The 17,419-nt window shown below is 30.0% G+C and overlaps 5 protein-coding genes and 1 pseudogene across 10 annotated transcripts; 3 read left to right on the top strand and 3 right to left on the bottom strand.

Moving 5' to 3' along the window:
- The first annotated feature begins 7 nt into the window (after nucleotides 1-7).
- Nucleotides 8-1,499, top strand: LOC111037273 (general transcription factor IIH subunit 5). Its single transcript, XM_022319748.1, has 2 exons — nucleotides 8-122; nucleotides 1,213-1,499. The coding sequence occupies exons 1-2, from the start codon at nucleotides 88-90 to the stop codon at nucleotides 1,385-1,387; spliced, it is 210 nt and encodes a 69-aa protein (XP_022175440.1). The 5' UTR covers nucleotides 8-87; the 3' UTR covers nucleotides 1,388-1,499.
- LOC111037270 (meiotic nuclear division protein 1 homolog) lies at nucleotides 46-5,996 on the bottom strand. Of its 3 annotated transcripts, none has more exons than XM_022319743.1 (5): nucleotides 5,819-5,996; nucleotides 1,050-1,152; nucleotides 739-875; nucleotides 409-661; nucleotides 46-305 (listed from the first exon to the last, which is right to left on the bottom strand). In XM_022319743.1, the coding sequence occupies exons 1-5, from the start codon at nucleotides 5,896-5,898 to the stop codon at nucleotides 168-170; spliced, it is 711 nt and encodes a 236-aa protein (XP_022175435.1). In that variant the 5' UTR covers nucleotides 5,899-5,996; the 3' UTR covers nucleotides 46-167. The 3 variants fall into 3 exon arrangements, with proteins under 3 accessions (XP_022175435.1, XP_022175436.1, XP_022175437.1); XM_022319744.1 differs by lacking the exon at nucleotides 5,819-5,996 and adding an exon at nucleotides 4,318-4,548; XM_022319745.1 differs by lacking the exon at nucleotides 5,819-5,996 and adding an exon at nucleotides 1,742-1,837.
- LOC111037272 (zinc finger HIT domain-containing protein 1) lies at nucleotides 1,398-1,992 on the top strand. Its single transcript, XM_022319747.1, has 2 exons — nucleotides 1,398-1,679; nucleotides 1,754-1,992. Exons 1-2 carry the CDS (start codon nucleotides 1,429-1,431, stop codon nucleotides 1,980-1,982), a joined length of 480 nt encoding a protein of 159 aa, XP_022175439.1. The 5' UTR covers nucleotides 1,398-1,428; the 3' UTR covers nucleotides 1,983-1,992.
- On the bottom strand, nucleotides 2,889-3,760 carry LOC111037271 (putative OPA3-like protein CG13603). The gene has a single exon (XM_022319746.1). The coding sequence runs from the start codon at nucleotides 3,634-3,636 to the stop codon at nucleotides 2,989-2,991; it is 648 nt and encodes a 215-aa protein (XP_022175438.1). The 5' UTR covers nucleotides 3,637-3,760; the 3' UTR covers nucleotides 2,889-2,988.
- LOC111037269 (methylcrotonoyl-CoA carboxylase beta chain, mitochondrial) lies at nucleotides 4,807-10,109 on the top strand. Of its 4 annotated transcripts, none has more exons than XM_022319739.1 (12): nucleotides 4,807-4,973; nucleotides 6,417-6,595; nucleotides 7,036-7,286; nucleotides 7,348-7,588; nucleotides 7,647-7,825; nucleotides 8,401-8,605; nucleotides 8,689-8,838; nucleotides 9,093-9,159; nucleotides 9,257-9,413; nucleotides 9,518-9,632; nucleotides 9,695-9,780; nucleotides 9,870-10,102. In XM_022319739.1, exons 2-12 carry the CDS (start codon nucleotides 6,464-6,466, stop codon nucleotides 9,985-9,987), a joined length of 1,701 nt encoding a protein of 566 aa, XP_022175431.1. In that variant the 5' UTR covers nucleotides 4,807-4,973; nucleotides 6,417-6,463; the 3' UTR covers nucleotides 9,988-10,102. The 4 variants fall into 4 exon arrangements, with proteins under 4 accessions (XP_022175431.1, XP_022175432.1, XP_022175430.1 ...); XM_022319740.1 differs by lacking the exon at nucleotides 4,807-4,973 and adding an exon at nucleotides 4,997-5,013; XM_022319738.1 differs by lacking the exon at nucleotides 4,807-4,973 and adding an exon at nucleotides 6,258-6,334.
- Nucleotides 9,786-16,440, bottom strand: LOC111037266 (annotated as a pseudogene).
- Between the last annotated feature and the right edge of the window lie 979 nt (nucleotides 16,441-17,419).

The following is a 17,419-nucleotide window of genomic DNA, read 5'->3' as shown; positions in this document are numbered from 1 at the left end:
AACACTATTGAGGTTGAATAGCTAGGAAAGATAAAAAAACTAATAGGCATTTTAAGGTTTTATTATATTTTGAAAAATTGTGAGAACATGGTTCACGTCTCCAAGGGAACATTAATTACATGGTAAGTAGTAATGTAGTATGCATGGTTTGCTGAGCAAATTATCGTTTATTCTATATAGTCCAAGTCTTCTGGAATTCCAAACTGTTTGTCGATGACGCTGTCTTCTAAGAAAAACTTCTTCTTGCACCATGACTTAACTGAAAAAACATTGTCCGTCCAACGGTTTCCTGCTTCCTTGGCCACCTAAAAAATGAGTAATAATGAATGAATACAAAATCAAAAATGTTCTCAACTATCAAATATACCATATAAAGGTAATCTGATATTGACCATTTATTTTACATACCTCTATACTTTTTTTCATTCGCTCATACTCGACTGGATTGGAATCTTCATATTTCTTTAGTTCGCTTTCTAAACATGATTTTTCTTCATTGAGTGCCTTGAGTTTGTTCAAGAGTGCTTGTCTTTCATCTGTTATCTCTTTTCCTAATTTTTCTTTTTTGATAATTTCTAAATTTTTGTTGAGCTTTTTTTCATATTCTTCCAATTTTGTTTTGGCATTATCTAATACATTTTTCTTAGCCATTTTTGCTTTGCTAAAGTTTGAAAATATTAAAAATATTTGATGTGCAAGTACCCAACTAGAAAATACTTGAATAATAGAAGTAGTTACCTTGGAAAAGACCAAAAATATACCGATGTTCCTATTTTATCAGTATCAACTAAACCATCATCCACTAAATTTTGAATGACATCTTTTACTGATTGCACTATTATTTGTTTTTCTTTTGGCGCAATTTTTTCTAATTCCTAAATGGTTAAATATTTAAATACAAAAATAATAATAAAATAAAATCCCCATAATTAAAAATAAATGTTAGTTCCCATCATTATACATGGGACAATATTATAAAATCAATAAAACTTTTTGTTAGGTAATACAAATTGTATGTAATCAACTATAGTTAAAATGTACTGTATTACTTTGAGCTGGTAAAAATCTTTTTTTTCATGAAATAAATCCAACATCCTGGTTCGTTTTTCCTCTGCACTGACTTGTTTTCTCTTAGACATTTTTGTTGAAATTCTAGAACACAATGGCACAATACACTTATTATTAAATTCATCATTTGTTTTTTTTTTTTAGTGATCAGTCAATGAAACAGTTTTTATTACAATTGGATCAAACTAACGCTCTTGGAAAAAAGTTTATTCTACAAGAATTAGATGAAGAACATTTATTTGTTTCAACTGATGTATTGGATACATTAGAAGATCGTGTTGATGAATTAATGGACCAACTTACTTTCACTCAAAATTAAAACTATTTTGCTTTTAAATTACTTTTTTCTAATAGTTAAAAATGTCTTCAAAAGTAGGAATGGGTAGGGAATCGGGAAGATTAAAAGATGCTGATAAAAAAAAGGTCCTTGATACAGCAACCAGAAATCGTAGAGCACGTAGGGCTCTAGAGAGTTTAGAAATGGATAACTATCAACAAGATCCCCATGCTGACATTGTTTTGAATAAAAAAGCCCCTAAATTTTTAGATACTATCGAGGCTAAAGGAGTAAGGCGTAAAAAGGAAAAAAGTGCTGAATATTATAAACAAAAGTAATAATCTAATTATCCTATTCTATGTATTATGAATAGTGTGATTTTACAAACTTTATTACATTTTAAATTAGATTTCGAAGGACATTTGAACAGTTGATCGAAGCTGATCAATTTAACAACCGTGATCCACCCAACTATAATTCAATAGAAGCACCCTCATCAAACTTGCCACGCAGAATATTTTGCGCAGTTTGTGGATTCAAGAGTTCATACACATGTACAACATGCGGTGCACGATATTGTTGTATTTCTTGTTTAGGTACGCACCAAGCGACTCGATGTCTTAAATGGGCTGTATAAATTTGTGACATTGTAAATAATATGATTACTCAAAAATATTTAATTTTTTACTATCTTAATTATACAAATTATATCCAAATACTTAATTAATTTTAATTTGTCCCAATTTGTATGTTTTTAAGGTATAGGTATACATAAGTAGTTGGTATTTAAATACACTTTTTTACACATCTTGTCTTCGAAATATTACTCCAGTTTTAATAATAGGATTTTCTATGATTAAAATGTATGAATTATTATTGATCCAATTAAGGTTAAAAACTAAAGTTATTTAATTATTATTTTAAGTATGTAGCATTTGACAAGGACAATTTTCAATTATTTTTTTTTGCCATGTAATATCAACTTTTAGGTTTTAAAGCACATGTATGAAAATTAAACATTTGAGGATGTTTCGGTTATGGTAAGTTTTAAAAGATAAGTACTCATCAACATTTTAATTCTGCTTGTAATTTGTATTCTTAAAGAATATTATTAAGAACTAATTAAACAATTATATTTACCTTTAATAATTTATAAATTGTATCATTGTTTGATAAAAATATTAAATTATGAATAAAATAATGTATTCAATGTGATTAATTTGTATCTATAACACTACAGGAACACTTTATTTTTTAATCTACAGAAACAAATGGTAAATGAAAGTTAATGAAAGTACTTGTAACAAATGATTAGGTACATTTTCCAATTTTAACTAAAAATGCTTTTTGTATTAATTCACAATCAAAATATTTTTTTAATCAGGCAGGTTAACATTATTTTGCAAATACAAGCTCTCATTAATATTTATATCTAAAATGGCATTTTAAAAATAAATATATAACATTTGAATATTTCCTTCAACCATAATCATTTTTATAATTTAAGATTTTACAGTACTAGGCCAAAAATGAACTTAAAACATAGTCGCTAATATAAATATAACTTTATTATGAGCTTATAAGTCTCTTTAATTAAGTGTTAACAACATTTGAACAATATGATTCTACAAGTACGGATTTAGTCAAACTTGTTGTATTGATTGGATTAACATTTTAATGCTTTTAAATAATATATTTTCATTAATATCATTAGAAATTTGTTTCTTCTGTTCGGGTTCCTGGTATTTTGTATCGACTTTGCCGCTACTTCTACTTGTAGGTGTCTCTGAGGTAATATTAGGTCCAGGGTACGATTTACTGTTAACTTTAGATATTAAATCATCGACCAGATAAGTTAAACGTCTTAATTCAGCAGTGTGTTGTTCGGTCATTAAATCCAAATCCCTTATTGAATTGATTAAATCTTCTTGTTCTTGTAAACGTACGTCTTCTTTGGCTTGTTCTTTACGTACTTGCCTATTATATTCAAACAAAAGTAAAGCAGCAGCGACAACAAATATAATACCTTCACCTAGTAAATTTGACCCTAGTTCGATGGCCATAGTTTCACTTAAAGGTTTGACCTTTCCTGCGGTACCAAGGTTCATGAAATACATCTTCATTTTAACTTCACACCAATTGTAAAACTGAGCAGGTGGCATGCAAACATACGATCGAAATACTGGAGATTGTTTGGCTCGTTCTTTAACAAAATTAGCAATTGGTTTACTTACTTGGCGCAATAATAAAGCGCCAAGCTTGGCTGCCGGAAAAGCACCGAGTGCTACCATTGTTGATTAATACTTCTTAATGTTTTTAGATAAAACTCCGTTCAGACAAATACATTACGCGAAAATTGAAAGGTTAAACATATTTAGAATCAAACTGACATTGTTTTTTTGAATAATAATAAAAAATGATATCTGCTTGATAAGGGAAATTTGTTATCACTTATCAGTAATATGAAGTTGGGAAAGAAAATGCAGCTGTCAAATTGTGTAAGCATTAGACACCACGATTAAATACGATTTAATAGTTATTAGTTGCCCACTTGCCCGTCGAGCTATCGAATTTTTGTGTCCTTAATAATAACTCATGATAAAATAATAGCAAATTCTTAGTTTTATTACTAAAGCTTAGAAGTAGAGCTGTTATTATATGATGTCATAACTGTTCATACTAGACGTACTTAATACAAATTTCAGCCTTCGTGACCTGTCTATAGTACAATACTTAAAATACTTTTATTTGAAATAATAATCTGAAAATGCATGTAGTTGTGTATTGTACATTCAATCGTAGATTCATATTGCAAAAGTTCAAAATAAAATCTATGACGATTGTGCTTTTAATATTGCTTGGACACTAATAGTTAATACCATAGACCTATTAGGTATTAACTAAGACTTAACATTAATTAACAGGTCTATAACTATATGTAAGTTCTTGTTTAAACTTAAATTGATACTTACATTCTTTTCTAACCTTCAGCTATGTTTCAATGCGCCAATTAATCCAAATCATTCACTGAATTCAATACAGATTTTTGAATGCCGAACAATTAGGGTAAAAATAAAAATATTGAAGATTGAATAAGTATTTTATAAAATTAGGAATTGATAAATAGTAATATTACTGGGATTTGGTAGTTGGATGTCTTATTACAAAGATAATATTACGCGCCAAAATCCATGTTCTGATACTGTACAGTTGATAAGATACAACTGTGATAGCTAATCAGAAACTTAATTTAAAATATTTTATAATCAAGCACCCAAAAATTGTAATTTGTTAATAATTTAATTTATTTCTCTTTTCTTATGACTGATGAGTGATGAGTACACCTATAGACTATCAAGCTATAGATTATTTGATGTTGAGTAAACAATAATACTACCTAAAATAAATTAGTGTAAAAAATCATAAAAAATATTATAAATGTAGGATAAAATAATGTATTCTATAATCAATGCCATAAATGCCTATCTATATACATTTTTTCAAGCAGTAGTGGCAGTAGTCATTTAAATCATTTAATAGTAGTTCATGATACTTATTCACCATACATGTAGTTTCAGTATTCAGTATTTTGTGTGTGTCACGATCCATGCCTGCACGGTACTCAGTGGTGCGTTGTATATAGTTTTATAGATTTATAGTAATAGTTGGTAAGAAATAAAACATTATGATAATATACTTATTCCATTACTACCTACATGGCTATACCTACAACTAAATTGTATAGACTTATGTGTTCGGTCGATACCTATATAAAGAGTTAAATATTAACCTATTGTTGGTTTAAATTATACTTAATTTATTGTATTAATATTGTACTTGTTTAAATGATTTAATAACTGTTCAAAATAACTTGTTTTATAAAATGTGTTAAGCATAAAAAAAATATATTATATCTACCAAAATATAAATAGATACTACCATCACAGAACTACAAATATGTATACAATATATAATATACATATAAATTTAATTTAAGTTGTATTTTTCTAGGAATGAACTCTAAACTAAACCAAATCCTAATAAACTCTGTATAATATATATGAGTTTTTTCGACAATTCCTTTAGAAATACCTTCACGTTCAGTATACATCTACATTCTTGAGTCTTATGACATCTTGGTTGGGATATTTATATTAAATTTATTATTGTTCTTTCCTTGGACACCCAGACGTATTTAATCTCCAATAACTGTCACCCCCATTTAATATCACACATTATAACTAAAACCTTTACGACATTACTGTTGGTATAATAGCAACCTTTTTTTAATATTTTCAGATTCATATGTCTTAGAAATTAAATTCATAAACTTTTATTTTAAGTCATCAGTTAAAATTGTTCTAACAATTTGTTACACTGAACTAAGATCGCTCTGTCCATAATTATATTCTTTAGAAGGGTAAACCAATATTCTGAGGTTCTGTTATGGTAGTTTCATAGAAAAGAACTCACAGTAAAGGCTGGACCGATTGTATAGTTTTAATGTGCATCGTTTTTCTCTTTGCAAAGAACTGCTTAAAAAGGAAAATCATGTTAATATTAATAGGTACTACATAAATAATATAATTAATGTAAATGAGGAAATTTTCCCATCACTATAAGGTACACAATATGACAATAAGGTTGTTATAAATAATAATTTGCTTGTAGGTTATTTGTAAAAATTTATTACCTATAAAATTATACTACCCACTAAACATTTTATTCTTTTCATATGTTATTTTAATTATGTATAAATAATAATATGTAAATATTTTAAATTATACTTATTATTGTTCTTGTATCTACTTACATACCTACATTTTTTATTGTTGGTCTATTGAACTCTAAACATTTTATCTTATCTTACATGTGTACTTTGTTCAATTTAAAACGTCAGAGTTTTTATTGATTTTAGTTATAAACAGATAACAGTGTGTAGTCGTTAACTATGTGCTGTTGGGAAAAGGTTTTACATATTTTTTATAGGTATCTTTTGACCTAATAATTAATAATAGTATTATCTATAAAAAAAAATATATATTTTATGGTCATTTACAAATTGTTTCAGGTTTACAGATTTCATAAAAAATAAATTACAAGGGTATTTCAAAAAAAATGTTGAGCAGTACTAAAATACTGAGGAAATATGTCATCTTCCGTAGTTGTCAATGTTTATCACATTTCTCTGACATCTCAAATGGATCTGTACTGGAATCCAACATTGATGTTAATTCAAAAGAATATCAGGTCAATATATTCATGTATTTACAATTTTTGACCGTGTCACAAAAGTTAAAGAGCAAACAAGTTATGAGAATCATTCAACCATGTTTAGTCATACTAGAATACTAGATCCATAAGAGAATACTATGGTTTTAATTATTGTATAATAATACTTATAGTTGTCTTAAATTCAAAAACCTTTAACATGCAATTTTATATGCTCAGGGATTCAGTAGCGTATCTAGAATTTTTTCACTGGTCGATATAAAGATTTTAATAGACATATTCAGTATACACATGTATTCATAGTATTATATACATGTTGTATTATGTACACAATTTGGTCTAGGGAGGGGGGGTTTGGCCCCTATATCCTTCTTGCAGATCCACCACTGCAGGGATCCCACATTTCCAATTGTAGCATACATTTGATCAGCAATTTTAATTTTGGTTCTTGATTGTAGGAAAATCGAACAGCAATGGAAATTTTGGTGCATAATTTGAAAAAAGCTGTAGCCAATTCAGTTTCTGGTGGTGATTCAAAAGATAAGTTAAGGCACACGTCGAAAGGAAAAGTACTAGTACGTGATCGTATAGATTATCTTTTAGATTCAGGTTCGCCATTTTTAGAATTGTCACAATTGGCTGGACATGATCTTTATAAAGAAACGGTTCCATGCGGTGGAATAGTTACAGGAATTGGACGTATTTCCAGGTAGGTACAATGTTTTTAAATATAAAGTAATTTGATTCATAAATAAATTCTTTGTTGATAGAAAGGAATGCATGATCATCGCCAATGACGCTACAGTTAAAGGTGGGTCTTACTTTCCTATCACAGTAAAAAAACATTTAAGAGCCCAGGAAATAGCCAGTGAAAATAATTTACCTTGTATTTATTTGGTGGACTCTGGTGGTGGTTACTTAAAAAAACAGGCTGAAATTTTTCCTGATAGAGAACATTTCGGAAGAATATTTTTTAATGAAGCCATCATGTCTTCAAAAAATATAACACAAGTTAGATATTTAAATTATAGAATTATTTTATCGTTTTATAATCACAAGAATTTTTCAGATAGCTGTAGTGATGGGAAGTTGTACGGCAGGCGCTGCTTATTTACCTGCCATGGCTGATGAAAGTGTAATCGTCAAAAAAACTGGAACAATTTTCCTAGCTGGTCCTCCTTTAGTGAAAGCAGCAACTGGCGAAATAGTGTCTTCGGAAGATCTGGGTGGTGCTAAACTTCACTGCTCGTAAGAATATTGAATACAAACAAAATTAATAGTATAAAAGTGGTACTCCTAAGTCCAAGTGCACCTGTAGTACATAAAATATTGTTCTAGTGGTTTTAGGGATTGATGAATAAACTGAATTCATTTGAATTTTTTTTATAGATGTCTATAGGTAAAAATAATATATATATATTTTTTTTTTCATTGAACTTAAGCCCGGCGACTAAGGCCATTAGCTGTTATTGGGGTTATGAACTGAAGTAGGGGTAAGGTTGGTAGGGGTAGGTTGTTTTTATGATTGTTAGGGTTGTTACAGTAGGTAGCAAACACGTGTATGTGTGGCAAGGTTTTTAACATCTACAAACCCGGGTGGTCACCCATCCGGGATCTAGTAGTTGTGGCCGTTTCTTACTCCCAGTCGCATTTCGCGACTGGTAGCAGCCAACGCGCCACGCCAAGCCACAAAAATAATATAATAATTCACTAATACGTTATTGAATCAATCCTAAATTATTGGTTCTATTATTAATTAACATATTGTATCATTTTTATAATTTTATTTATGATGTATTCTATTAAAAATTGTTTCATAATAGTGTTTCTGGAGTTTCCGATCATTATGCTAATGACGATTATCATGCACTTCATATTACCAAAACGATTATTGCAAATTTAAATAATAATAACAACAAACAAGAAATAAAAAATAATCTTGGCGTGCCAGAGCCACCTCTATATCCTGAGGAAGAATTATATGGAATTGTTGGAGACAATTTAAAAAAGAACTATGACGTCAGAGAAGTAATAAATAATAATAATTATCATTTGTATTTTGTTCAAACATTTTTTTCTATAATTCCATTATTATTAACTTTTTATATTAGGTTATTTCGAGACTAGTAGATGGGTCTGTGTTTTCTGAGTTTAAAAAAAATTATGGAGAAACGTTGGTAACTGGATTTGCTAAACTATGTGGTTACCCTATTGGCATAATTGGTAACAATGGTGTGTTATTTTCTGAATCAGCGTTAAAGGTATGAAAATTATGTTAAGTTTTGAATACATCATCATAAAAAGTGAGCATATTTGACCTGTGTTCATTGTGGTGGTGTGGTGGTTGGAAGGGAGGGGGCGAAAATTTTTTTTTTTATCTATACCTATTGAATACAAATTATATTTTCTTAATTGGAGTAAGAGTTATGCCTCTGACAGTACCCTTTAAGTATACACTTGCATCATAGTTATATTCTTAATAAAAATTAATGTATATAATACAATTTCTTTACAGGGTACACATTTTATTGAATTATGTTGTCAGCGAAATATTCCATTGCTATTTTTGCAAAACATTACTGGTATGTTAAAATAAATAATGCATTTATTATGCATAAGGTACAATTTAATTATTACTAATATCAGTAAGTTTATTAACAATTTTAAACGATTTATCAGGTTTTATGGTTGGAAAAGATGCCGAATCCGGCGGTATTGCTAAAAACGGTGCTAAAATGGTTACAGCAGTGTCCTGTGCATCTGTTCCTAAAATTACTGTAGTGATTGGTGGATCTTATGGAGCTGGAAATTATGGAATGTGCGGACGAGCATACGGGTAGGTAATACAAAAATTTCAGGTTTAAAATTGTTATGATTAGTTAGAAAATATTGATTGGGTTGAAAATAAATGCATACTTTTATATTATGCTTTGTTCATAGACCAAGATTTATGTATATGTGGCCTAATTCTCGAATAAGTATAATGGGAGGCGAACAAGCTGCAGGTGTTCTTGCCCAAATTCAAAGTGATAAAAAGATTAGAGAAGGAAAACTGGTAAAATCAATCACCATCATTAGGGTTTTAATATGATTTATTGATTGTTATTATTTTTATAGTTAACGAAAGAAGAAGAAAAAATGTTAAAGGATCCAGTGATCAGACAATTTGAGAATGAAGGAAATCCATTTTATTCCAGTGCTAGGTAAGTAAAATGATACTCAGTCAAACCAAGAGTTTTAAATTTGAATGAAGATTATGATTATGTAATTTTATCATGCAAAATATCAACAGGTGTTGGGATGACGGCATCATCGATCCTGCCCAGACAAGACAGGTATTGGCGATGAGCTTGTCTGCCGTCCAAAATTCACCAGTACAGCAGACCAAGTATGGCATTTTCCGGATGTAATCAATTAAGAAGTACCAATTTTAAATTGTGCCAAAACAATGATATACGATACAGCTACTCCAAGATACTGTCAAAATCAATGCATTTATTTTATTATACTTATATCATAATTGTTTATTGAATTATTTTATTACGTTCTTTACTTACGCTCAGTATGTATGTCCGATCCATGGTGAAATAACCACTTACAGTTATTATAGGTGTGTGGGACTGGATAGTTTTCAAAGCCGTGAAAATCTAATATAAGTAGTTTAGGTATCATTAATATTCTGTATTGAAATTAATTCAAAGGAATCACTATTAAATCACTTTTGTTTGTGATAACTGATTACCTCCTCTTGAGTTTCTAAACTGAATTTATTGCAAGCTATTGACTGTATTGCTACATTAGTTTTGAATCCCACCTATAATAACTCACATTGGTTAGATTAGGTTAAGTATTAATATTATATTTGTACTTTTAGAGCACATACAATATTGTAGAAATATTTACTATATTATACAGTACTCTAACCTAACCTACTTATAGTTAGGTACTATGCTGTAGTGCTGTACTTCCTGTCTGCATAAAGGGAAATAAGCTATAAGTTAATTTCCAAGTAGGTACTTAAGTACACACTGTACACTTGTTATTTTAAGGGGTTGATATAGGTAATTGTAATGACAATTTAAAAAAATTGTTTAGAATTTCACCTATTCTGTGACTCTGTGGCTAATATTAATTACTAATTATTAGATAAATCTTTAATATAACTATAGTTTTATAGAAATTTACCTAATATATTATCGTCTAAATCTATGTTTTTAAATGAAATCTTACATTGAGTTTTTCTATACATATGCTATATAATTATCTGTGACTTATATATCGTATATATTGTTCAAATTTGAAACTCAATTACTTGTAAGTAAAAATTTTGCATATTATTGATATATATTTTTAGTTGGTGTGTGGAAAACTTGTAAGGAACCTTATCTGAAATTTACAAACTCTTTAACTCACAAATAAATATGTTACCTTAATACCTTAGATAGGTCAAATATAACCTAAAATAATTTTAAAATTGCCAATTATTTATAAATAGCTCAAAATTATCCAAAGTATTGAACATTTTGAAAATTCCGTGTCTTGAAAATGTCAATAAAAATATCTGTTAGAAATTTCACGTCTCTACTAGACCGCTTTGTTATAGAATTACAAAAAAAAAAAATTGATATGCTTAGTAAAAGCCCGTTTTTTTCCTGATGGAGATAAAACTAAAAAAAGGTACTTGTGGCGGAGTTGACATGTGCCCAAAATATCAAGTAATTGTGGCTTAAGGTATCTATCACCCTCTAGTCTCTACTGCACGTCTGTGTTAAACATATTTTGTAAAATTATCTTGATAAACTAAAATAAACCAATAACTAGGTACCTACCTACTATCAGATTGAACTTGCCTATCGATCTGATCTGTTTGGCAGTAAGAAAGCATATCTGATTAAACTATTGATCTAATAATAACGAATCCACGTATTATCTTATCTTTCTTCACGTTTTTATAATTTTCTGGTGGGTATACCTATGAATTATGATTCACAAATAATAATGTAGGTACCTACATTTCCTACACACAATTGGACACTGTACCTTATACTGCAATTATTATTGCTATATGTACAGTATTCAAGTATTCAACGACGTAAGTGTTCATAATATATAGTGCGTTTGTCTTCATCACGAATTCACGAACCCTCTTTAAAGACGATGAGATTATCTACATTTAAATTTTAAATGTGAATACTATAATAATATGTATTGTATCGTGTATGGGTGGGAGGTCTGTCGTGGGTGTACCCACTTGATTAGTGACCGAATACGCAGCCTCGCACAGAACGACCAGATTTAAAATCGACCATACGGTGGTCGGGAAGTATACGTTGTAATGTACGCTTGAGTGATGTCGACCGATGTATAGGGCCACGATACCGTATAGAGCTTGCACGACGATCACCGACTGTACGGCGAAATTGAATTCGTACCGACCGCGACCGGTGTCCATCAGCCCGCTGGACATGTCTGAAAGTTTTCGCCAAAGTTCGACAAAGCGGGACACTCGGGCTTCGACACCTTTGCGGCTGCCAATGACACTGTTTGATATGGCCACAGTTGTTGTCTGTACCTAAACCATTAGAGTAGGAGTTATATAGACATACTATTCATAACTATATTGAGTAGGGCACTATAGGGTATTGAGTAGGTAGCGGCAGTACCTATATAGTTCGGCAGTGATGCAATGGGAACGAGAGTTTTTGGTGAAGTTCTTCCTCTAAATTGGTTGCGAATTTAACGTTTCATTAACACTTACCACACACATTGTTAATTTGTTCTCCTTTTTTAAGCGCAGTTTCAGATCTATTCTCTCTAACACAGTAACACGTTAAACTAAACATTAAAATGAATCTTTTTAAGGAATATGAACCTGCAGAGGGCTGAGATATACGATAGGTATACTCGTATACTATAAACGGACAAAATACTTTCACTTATAGCTGTATTTCAATTACAAAATACAAATTTTGTTTTTTTTTTAAATAGATGAAACTCACCTATTCTGAAGCCTCTTAAAAATCATAGCTTAAAATAATTTATAATAGGTGTCTCCGCATTAAAATAAAAATTCCATTCTGTTGCAATATATCAAGAAATATATCAATATGACAATATCTATATATAATCATACCCAAACTTTTATATAAATACAAACAATATCTATATTATATTGCTGTTAATAACATTTATTATAAAAGTGGATATTGTATGTAATTAATGGTGTCGGCACCGATGCGGTCAGCTTTATACATTTTCATCAGCCATCTTGAATCTCAGAATACTTGTGCAGCAAGCACCACTTTAAAATGTGAATTTTGGAAAATGCTTTCTTGGTGCACACTTACGTGGTGGTACAAAGGTACAGGGTAAATTACAAGCCTGTTCAAGGTAATATATATTAGCATAGATAAATATATCATAGGACTATCTTGTATTCTCTTATGAAGTGTAAGTGATGATATTGTGAATCTGGGAATATATATATATACATACAGTAAAACCTCGATAAGACGGAATCGCATGGGACCATAATATTTTTCCGTCTTAACGGGGTTCAAACATTTTTTTAATTGAATAAAATTAAAGATTACATATATATTTATTTTAAACCAGTTGATACATAATACAATATACAATTTATATTTTTAATTGTATAGTGTATACATATCAATTTTATTAGTTTTTAATGTCATCGTACGCGCTCGTATATCGATTATCTATGGGTATCGACAGTACGAAAATAAATTTATTACACGAAAATCGTGTTATATTTCCTTCTTAGCGAGGGTTTTCATCGACTTTCATTACAAAAACGTGTCCGTTTCCGGCTTGGCGAGGTTTCCGTCTTAGCGGGATAAAATTATATGTAATTTGAAACGGGACCAAACAAATATTCGGTAATACCGGGGTTTCCGTCTTACCGAAGTTCCGTTTTAGCGAGGTTTTACTGTATATACATATAGTTGTCCAAGAGCCGTCAACGATGGTGGATGATTTAAAAGGCTTATGATTATGCTGCAACCTTAAATTCTAGTTTTGTGACTACTCATAGATAGTATTGTACTTACTAACAATTGATCGATCAACATCTTGGAGGCTATGGTCAATAAATGGCAGTCCGTGACCCACTGTATAGTCGTTAGGTTTGTATAAAAATAAATGAGCCAATTAGCGTACACATAAGTGGGGTTTACTTGCGATGTCAAAACGCAGTTTGCGACCAACTCGAGCGTTCTGCGTTGTTACAATTACACTACCAATAATGAGCAAAACGATAAGAATAGACGATCCTAGGTTCAGTTCCGAAACAGTGTACTGTTCATATTGAATCTGCGAAATAAATAGTGAAAATTAGTTTAAATTGACAATTTATAATACAGTGTACCCGTAAGCGTCAAGTGCGAATACCGATAAGGCTTAACAAAATTCTATAACCACCCTAGTCCCCCCTACATTCTACGGGAGTAGACCTATGAGTATATACCTGCCTATTGGATATGACGAAGGCGAACAAACCTATTTTTACAATACGTTTATTACAAAACATTTTTATAATATGTTTAATGTTATATCTTATATGTCATTAACCCTTAGAGTTCAGTTGAAATTCTTCATATTTAAGCGACCTTTAGGCTTTAATGCCTGGTCTATATTAGTGCCATTCTGTAAAATTATCTATAGCTGGGGGGCTTAGAAGTCCTTACCCATGTTTCTGATGATGGACATGAGTTTTATAAATTAAATAAACCACCTTGTATATATATTCATATTTAATATTTACTTTATTATAATAAACACATATATCGAAATGAATAAATAAAGACGAATTTTATTTTTGTCTCAATTTACATAATTAGTTGTAATTTTTAGTTGTTTTTGAAAAATGCGGTATTGTGATCTTTGTTTCTGCTGATACGAAGGTCTACAATCGCAGATATATGGCCATGAATCATAATTTATGATAATATGATATATATATATATAATATGTTATACATTTATAATATATAAGCTATAAAGTATATCAACCTGATATTGACGCCAGAGTTTGAAGTATTCTTCTCGGTTTACGCGTGCTCTGCTCGCTAACAACGGATTTAACAAAACGATGAGGACGGACAGCGAAGTCATCAGCACATAATTGATATTGTCCAAGGTCAGGTCGTCCAAGTACGGTTTCAATATGCTTTCTGTGTAGATCAGACGGTAAAAAATGAAACAAGAAAACGCGTAGAACGCCGCCGTGTACGTCCATTCCAATATGAAATATTTGTCAGGCTTATGATTAGAGACTGCCACAAACGTGTTCTCGTCGGCTGATGAATACAATTGAAATCATAACGATTAGGTATGAGACATGAGCATATAGGATCGTCTACAGGACAGTCACGGAGATTCTATAAAGCTGAAAAAATTTGCTGAAGAGCGAGAGAGGTGGCCAAGACAGAGGAATTAGATTGCGATTTCTAGAGCAGTATGGCACTTAGCCTGGCTCTGGAAGAGGACTACGTCATGCACAAGATGTTGAGGGTGGTGGACTGTGGTCTGCCTTAATGGGTTGCTGTGAGAGTTTAAATTAATTTAATCAATACAATATAATATAATTTGTACAACATACTTATTAATTATTATTGCAATTTTTTTTAAAAATCTTATTATGATTTCTAGGTAATACAAAATCAATGTTTGATACGTCATATAGATTCTAATAATAATAAAAAAAACTTAATTATATTGTAGTTCAGTTTAAATGTGTACACATAGAATATGTAGACAATGTCATGTATTTATGAAAATATAAAATTATCGGTGCATCCGAATCGCATGTCAAAAAAAAAAAATATAAATCAATTCGTCCGAATTGCATGCCGTCTCTTGAAGGGGTCTGTCCGAATTGCATGCCATCTCTTAGAGGGGTATATCCGAATAAATAACTTACTTTTCAACTGGAGGATCGGGATTTTGTTACATTACAATAAAACATATAAATATTGTAGAATGTGACACTGTGAATAAGAATCATAAAATAAAACCATTTTTTTTTCATCGACAACAAAGGCCATTAGTTAAATAAAACTATTGTAGTTTAGGGTAATCAAGTGAGTGTATTTTAAATAATATTATTTTTAAATTCGATGGTTTTTTTTAACATTTTGGGCACACAATATTATAATTTAAATAAACAAAATAATATATAATAATAAAATACGTCAATATAGAAACATCTTCTTTTTTTGAATAATAAAATAGTATAATAGCATTTTTTTAAACGGTTAATATTACAATGAAAAATTACGTTACAGTATAATAATAATAATAATAAACTAAAAAACAACAATAATAATAATAATAATAATAGTAGGTAATAATATTATAATAATAGGTAGAATACAATTATAATAATATAATTATCTATATAGTATATAGTCACAATATATTAAAAATTTAGTTTTGTTTATTTTGCTGTCGGCAATGACATGTATGCCAACTTTTCTACACATAAAAGACTATTAATTTCATTATTTTTAAATTCAGTCATCACTAAACTTATACTTTTTTCTTTTTCTAATATTTCCCGGCGTCTATTGCTTAAATTTGAACTACGCGTCTACGCATTTTTACATATATATCACATTGTACTTGCTTTAAGACATCAACTAATTGAAAAATATTAGGACTTGGGGAGTAAAACATGCTATTCAGCTTGGAATGGAATGATTCACAAACATTAGTTGTAAGCATTGTAGAATTAGAAAATTTAGCCCAAATAGATGGTGGAAATAAACTGTCAGCCATCACATGCGTTTCTAAGAAGTAGTCACAAAATGCATGTACACGATCATCGTTGGGTTGAATTGCCATGATTTCGTTCGTAAAACAGTCGTCTACATCATTTGGATTTAAAAATGATAGTCCAAAAAATAATTTTAAAAATAATCCGATTTCTGTTTTTTTTTTTTAATAAAGTACATAAACCTACTGATTGAATTTTTCTCCATATGCTCTGTCCTAAGTGAAAACGACATCCTTTTCTTATTGTATTTGGAAAAACAACTAGAAGTGCAGAATGAATAGCTAGTTCAAAGTCAGCGTAAATTATTTTTGGCGATAAATTTAAGTTTAAATCGTTCATCTTCAGTAATAAATTAGTCAAAGCATCTTCATAAATTTGTTTTGTTTTTCCCGTTAATAAAAAAAAAATTAGTGGTGTATAGTTGTGATTTTTAACTCCGTGAATTGTGAATAACTGATAAAACATCTTAGGGCAACTTTTAAATGTACCGTCAACAAATAAAATTTTGCACTCACTTAAATATTTTAAATTTGAGTGTGATGTAAAAGCTACAATATTTTTTTCACGATTGTTAATAAATAAAAAATCTTCGTCTCTATTAGTTATGTTTAAATTATCTAAAGCTGTATGTAAATCAATCAAAGTTTCTGGCAGTTGAGGATAAATGCTTGATCGGGCATAATGTAAATTTTTTCGAACTCGTGTAGTGTCATTTGTCGTCCATGTACTAATATCTCCCTTTAATAGCTCACGATGCAGTATTTTACTTAGTTTTTCAAAAGGAATATCTACTGCTTTACGTTTTAAATTTTTACATACCCGTTGTCTATTTAATTTTTGTTCGTCATCTTTATTGTGATTATGATCTATCTTGCGGAGTATAACTTTATGTTCACTGTTTATATACGATAATTGTATGTAAGACGTACACGAACGTTTACAACAAGCCCTCCTTTCAATATCATTGCACAATAACTTTTGAAAATAAAATTTAAAATCATCAATTACAAAAATTTTTTTGTTTTTTTCATTCAACATATGTTCAAC

Source organism: Myzus persicae, unplaced genomic scaffold (assembly GCF_001856785.1).
Source record: "Myzus persicae strain clone G006 unplaced genomic scaffold, MPER_G0061.0, whole genome shotgun sequence".
Classification (NCBI taxonomy): Eukaryota; Metazoa; Arthropoda; class Insecta; order Hemiptera; family Aphididae; genus Myzus; species Myzus persicae.
The sequence above is the reverse complement of the archived record's forward strand: the minus strand, read 5'-3'. Positions and strand labels throughout refer to the sequence as shown.

Bases quoted from the DNA above. Each gene is read 5' to 3' on its own strand.
- LOC111037273 (XM_022319748.1), top strand. From the start codon at position 88: ATGGTTCACGTCTCCAAGGGAACATTAATTACATG. The intron at 123-1,212 runs GTAAGTAGTAAT...TTTTTTTTTTAG, and splicing joins AAGGGAACATTAATTACATG to TGATCAGTCAATGAAACAGT.
- LOC111037269 (XM_022319741.1), top strand. From the start codon at position 6,464: ATGTTGAGCAGTACTAAAATACTGAGGAAATATGTCATCTTCCGTAGT. The intron at 8,606-8,688 runs GTAATAAATAAT...TTTTTATATTAG, and splicing joins AGAACTATGACGTCAGAGAA to GTTATTTCGAGACTAGTAGA. The intron at 9,781-9,869 runs GTAAGTAAAATG...AAATATCAACAG, and splicing joins CCATTTTATTCCAGTGCTAG to GTGTTGGGATGACGGCATCA.
- LOC111037271 (XM_022319746.1), bottom strand. From the start codon at position 3,636: ATGGTAGCACTCGGTGCTTTTCCGGCAGCCAAGCTTGGCGCTTTATTA.
- LOC111037270 (XM_022319743.1), bottom strand. From the start codon at position 5,898: ATGATTTTCCTTTTTAAGCAGTTCTTTGCAAAGAGAAAAACGATGCAC. The intron at 1,153-5,818 runs GTGAGTTCTTTT...ATTGTGTTCTAG, and splicing joins CAATCGGTCCAGCCTTTACT to AATTTCAACAAAAATGTCTA. The intron at 306-408 runs GTATGTAAAATA...CTCATTTTTTAG, and splicing joins GAATGAAAAAAAGTATAGAG to GTGGCCAAGGAAGCAGGAAA.
- LOC111037272 (XM_022319747.1), top strand. From the start codon at position 1,429: ATGTCTTCAAAAGTAGGAATGGGTAGGGAATCGGGAAGATTAAAAGAT. The intron at 1,680-1,753 runs GTAATAATCTAA...ATTTTAAATTAG, and splicing joins GCTGAATATTATAAACAAAA to ATTTCGAAGGACATTTGAAC.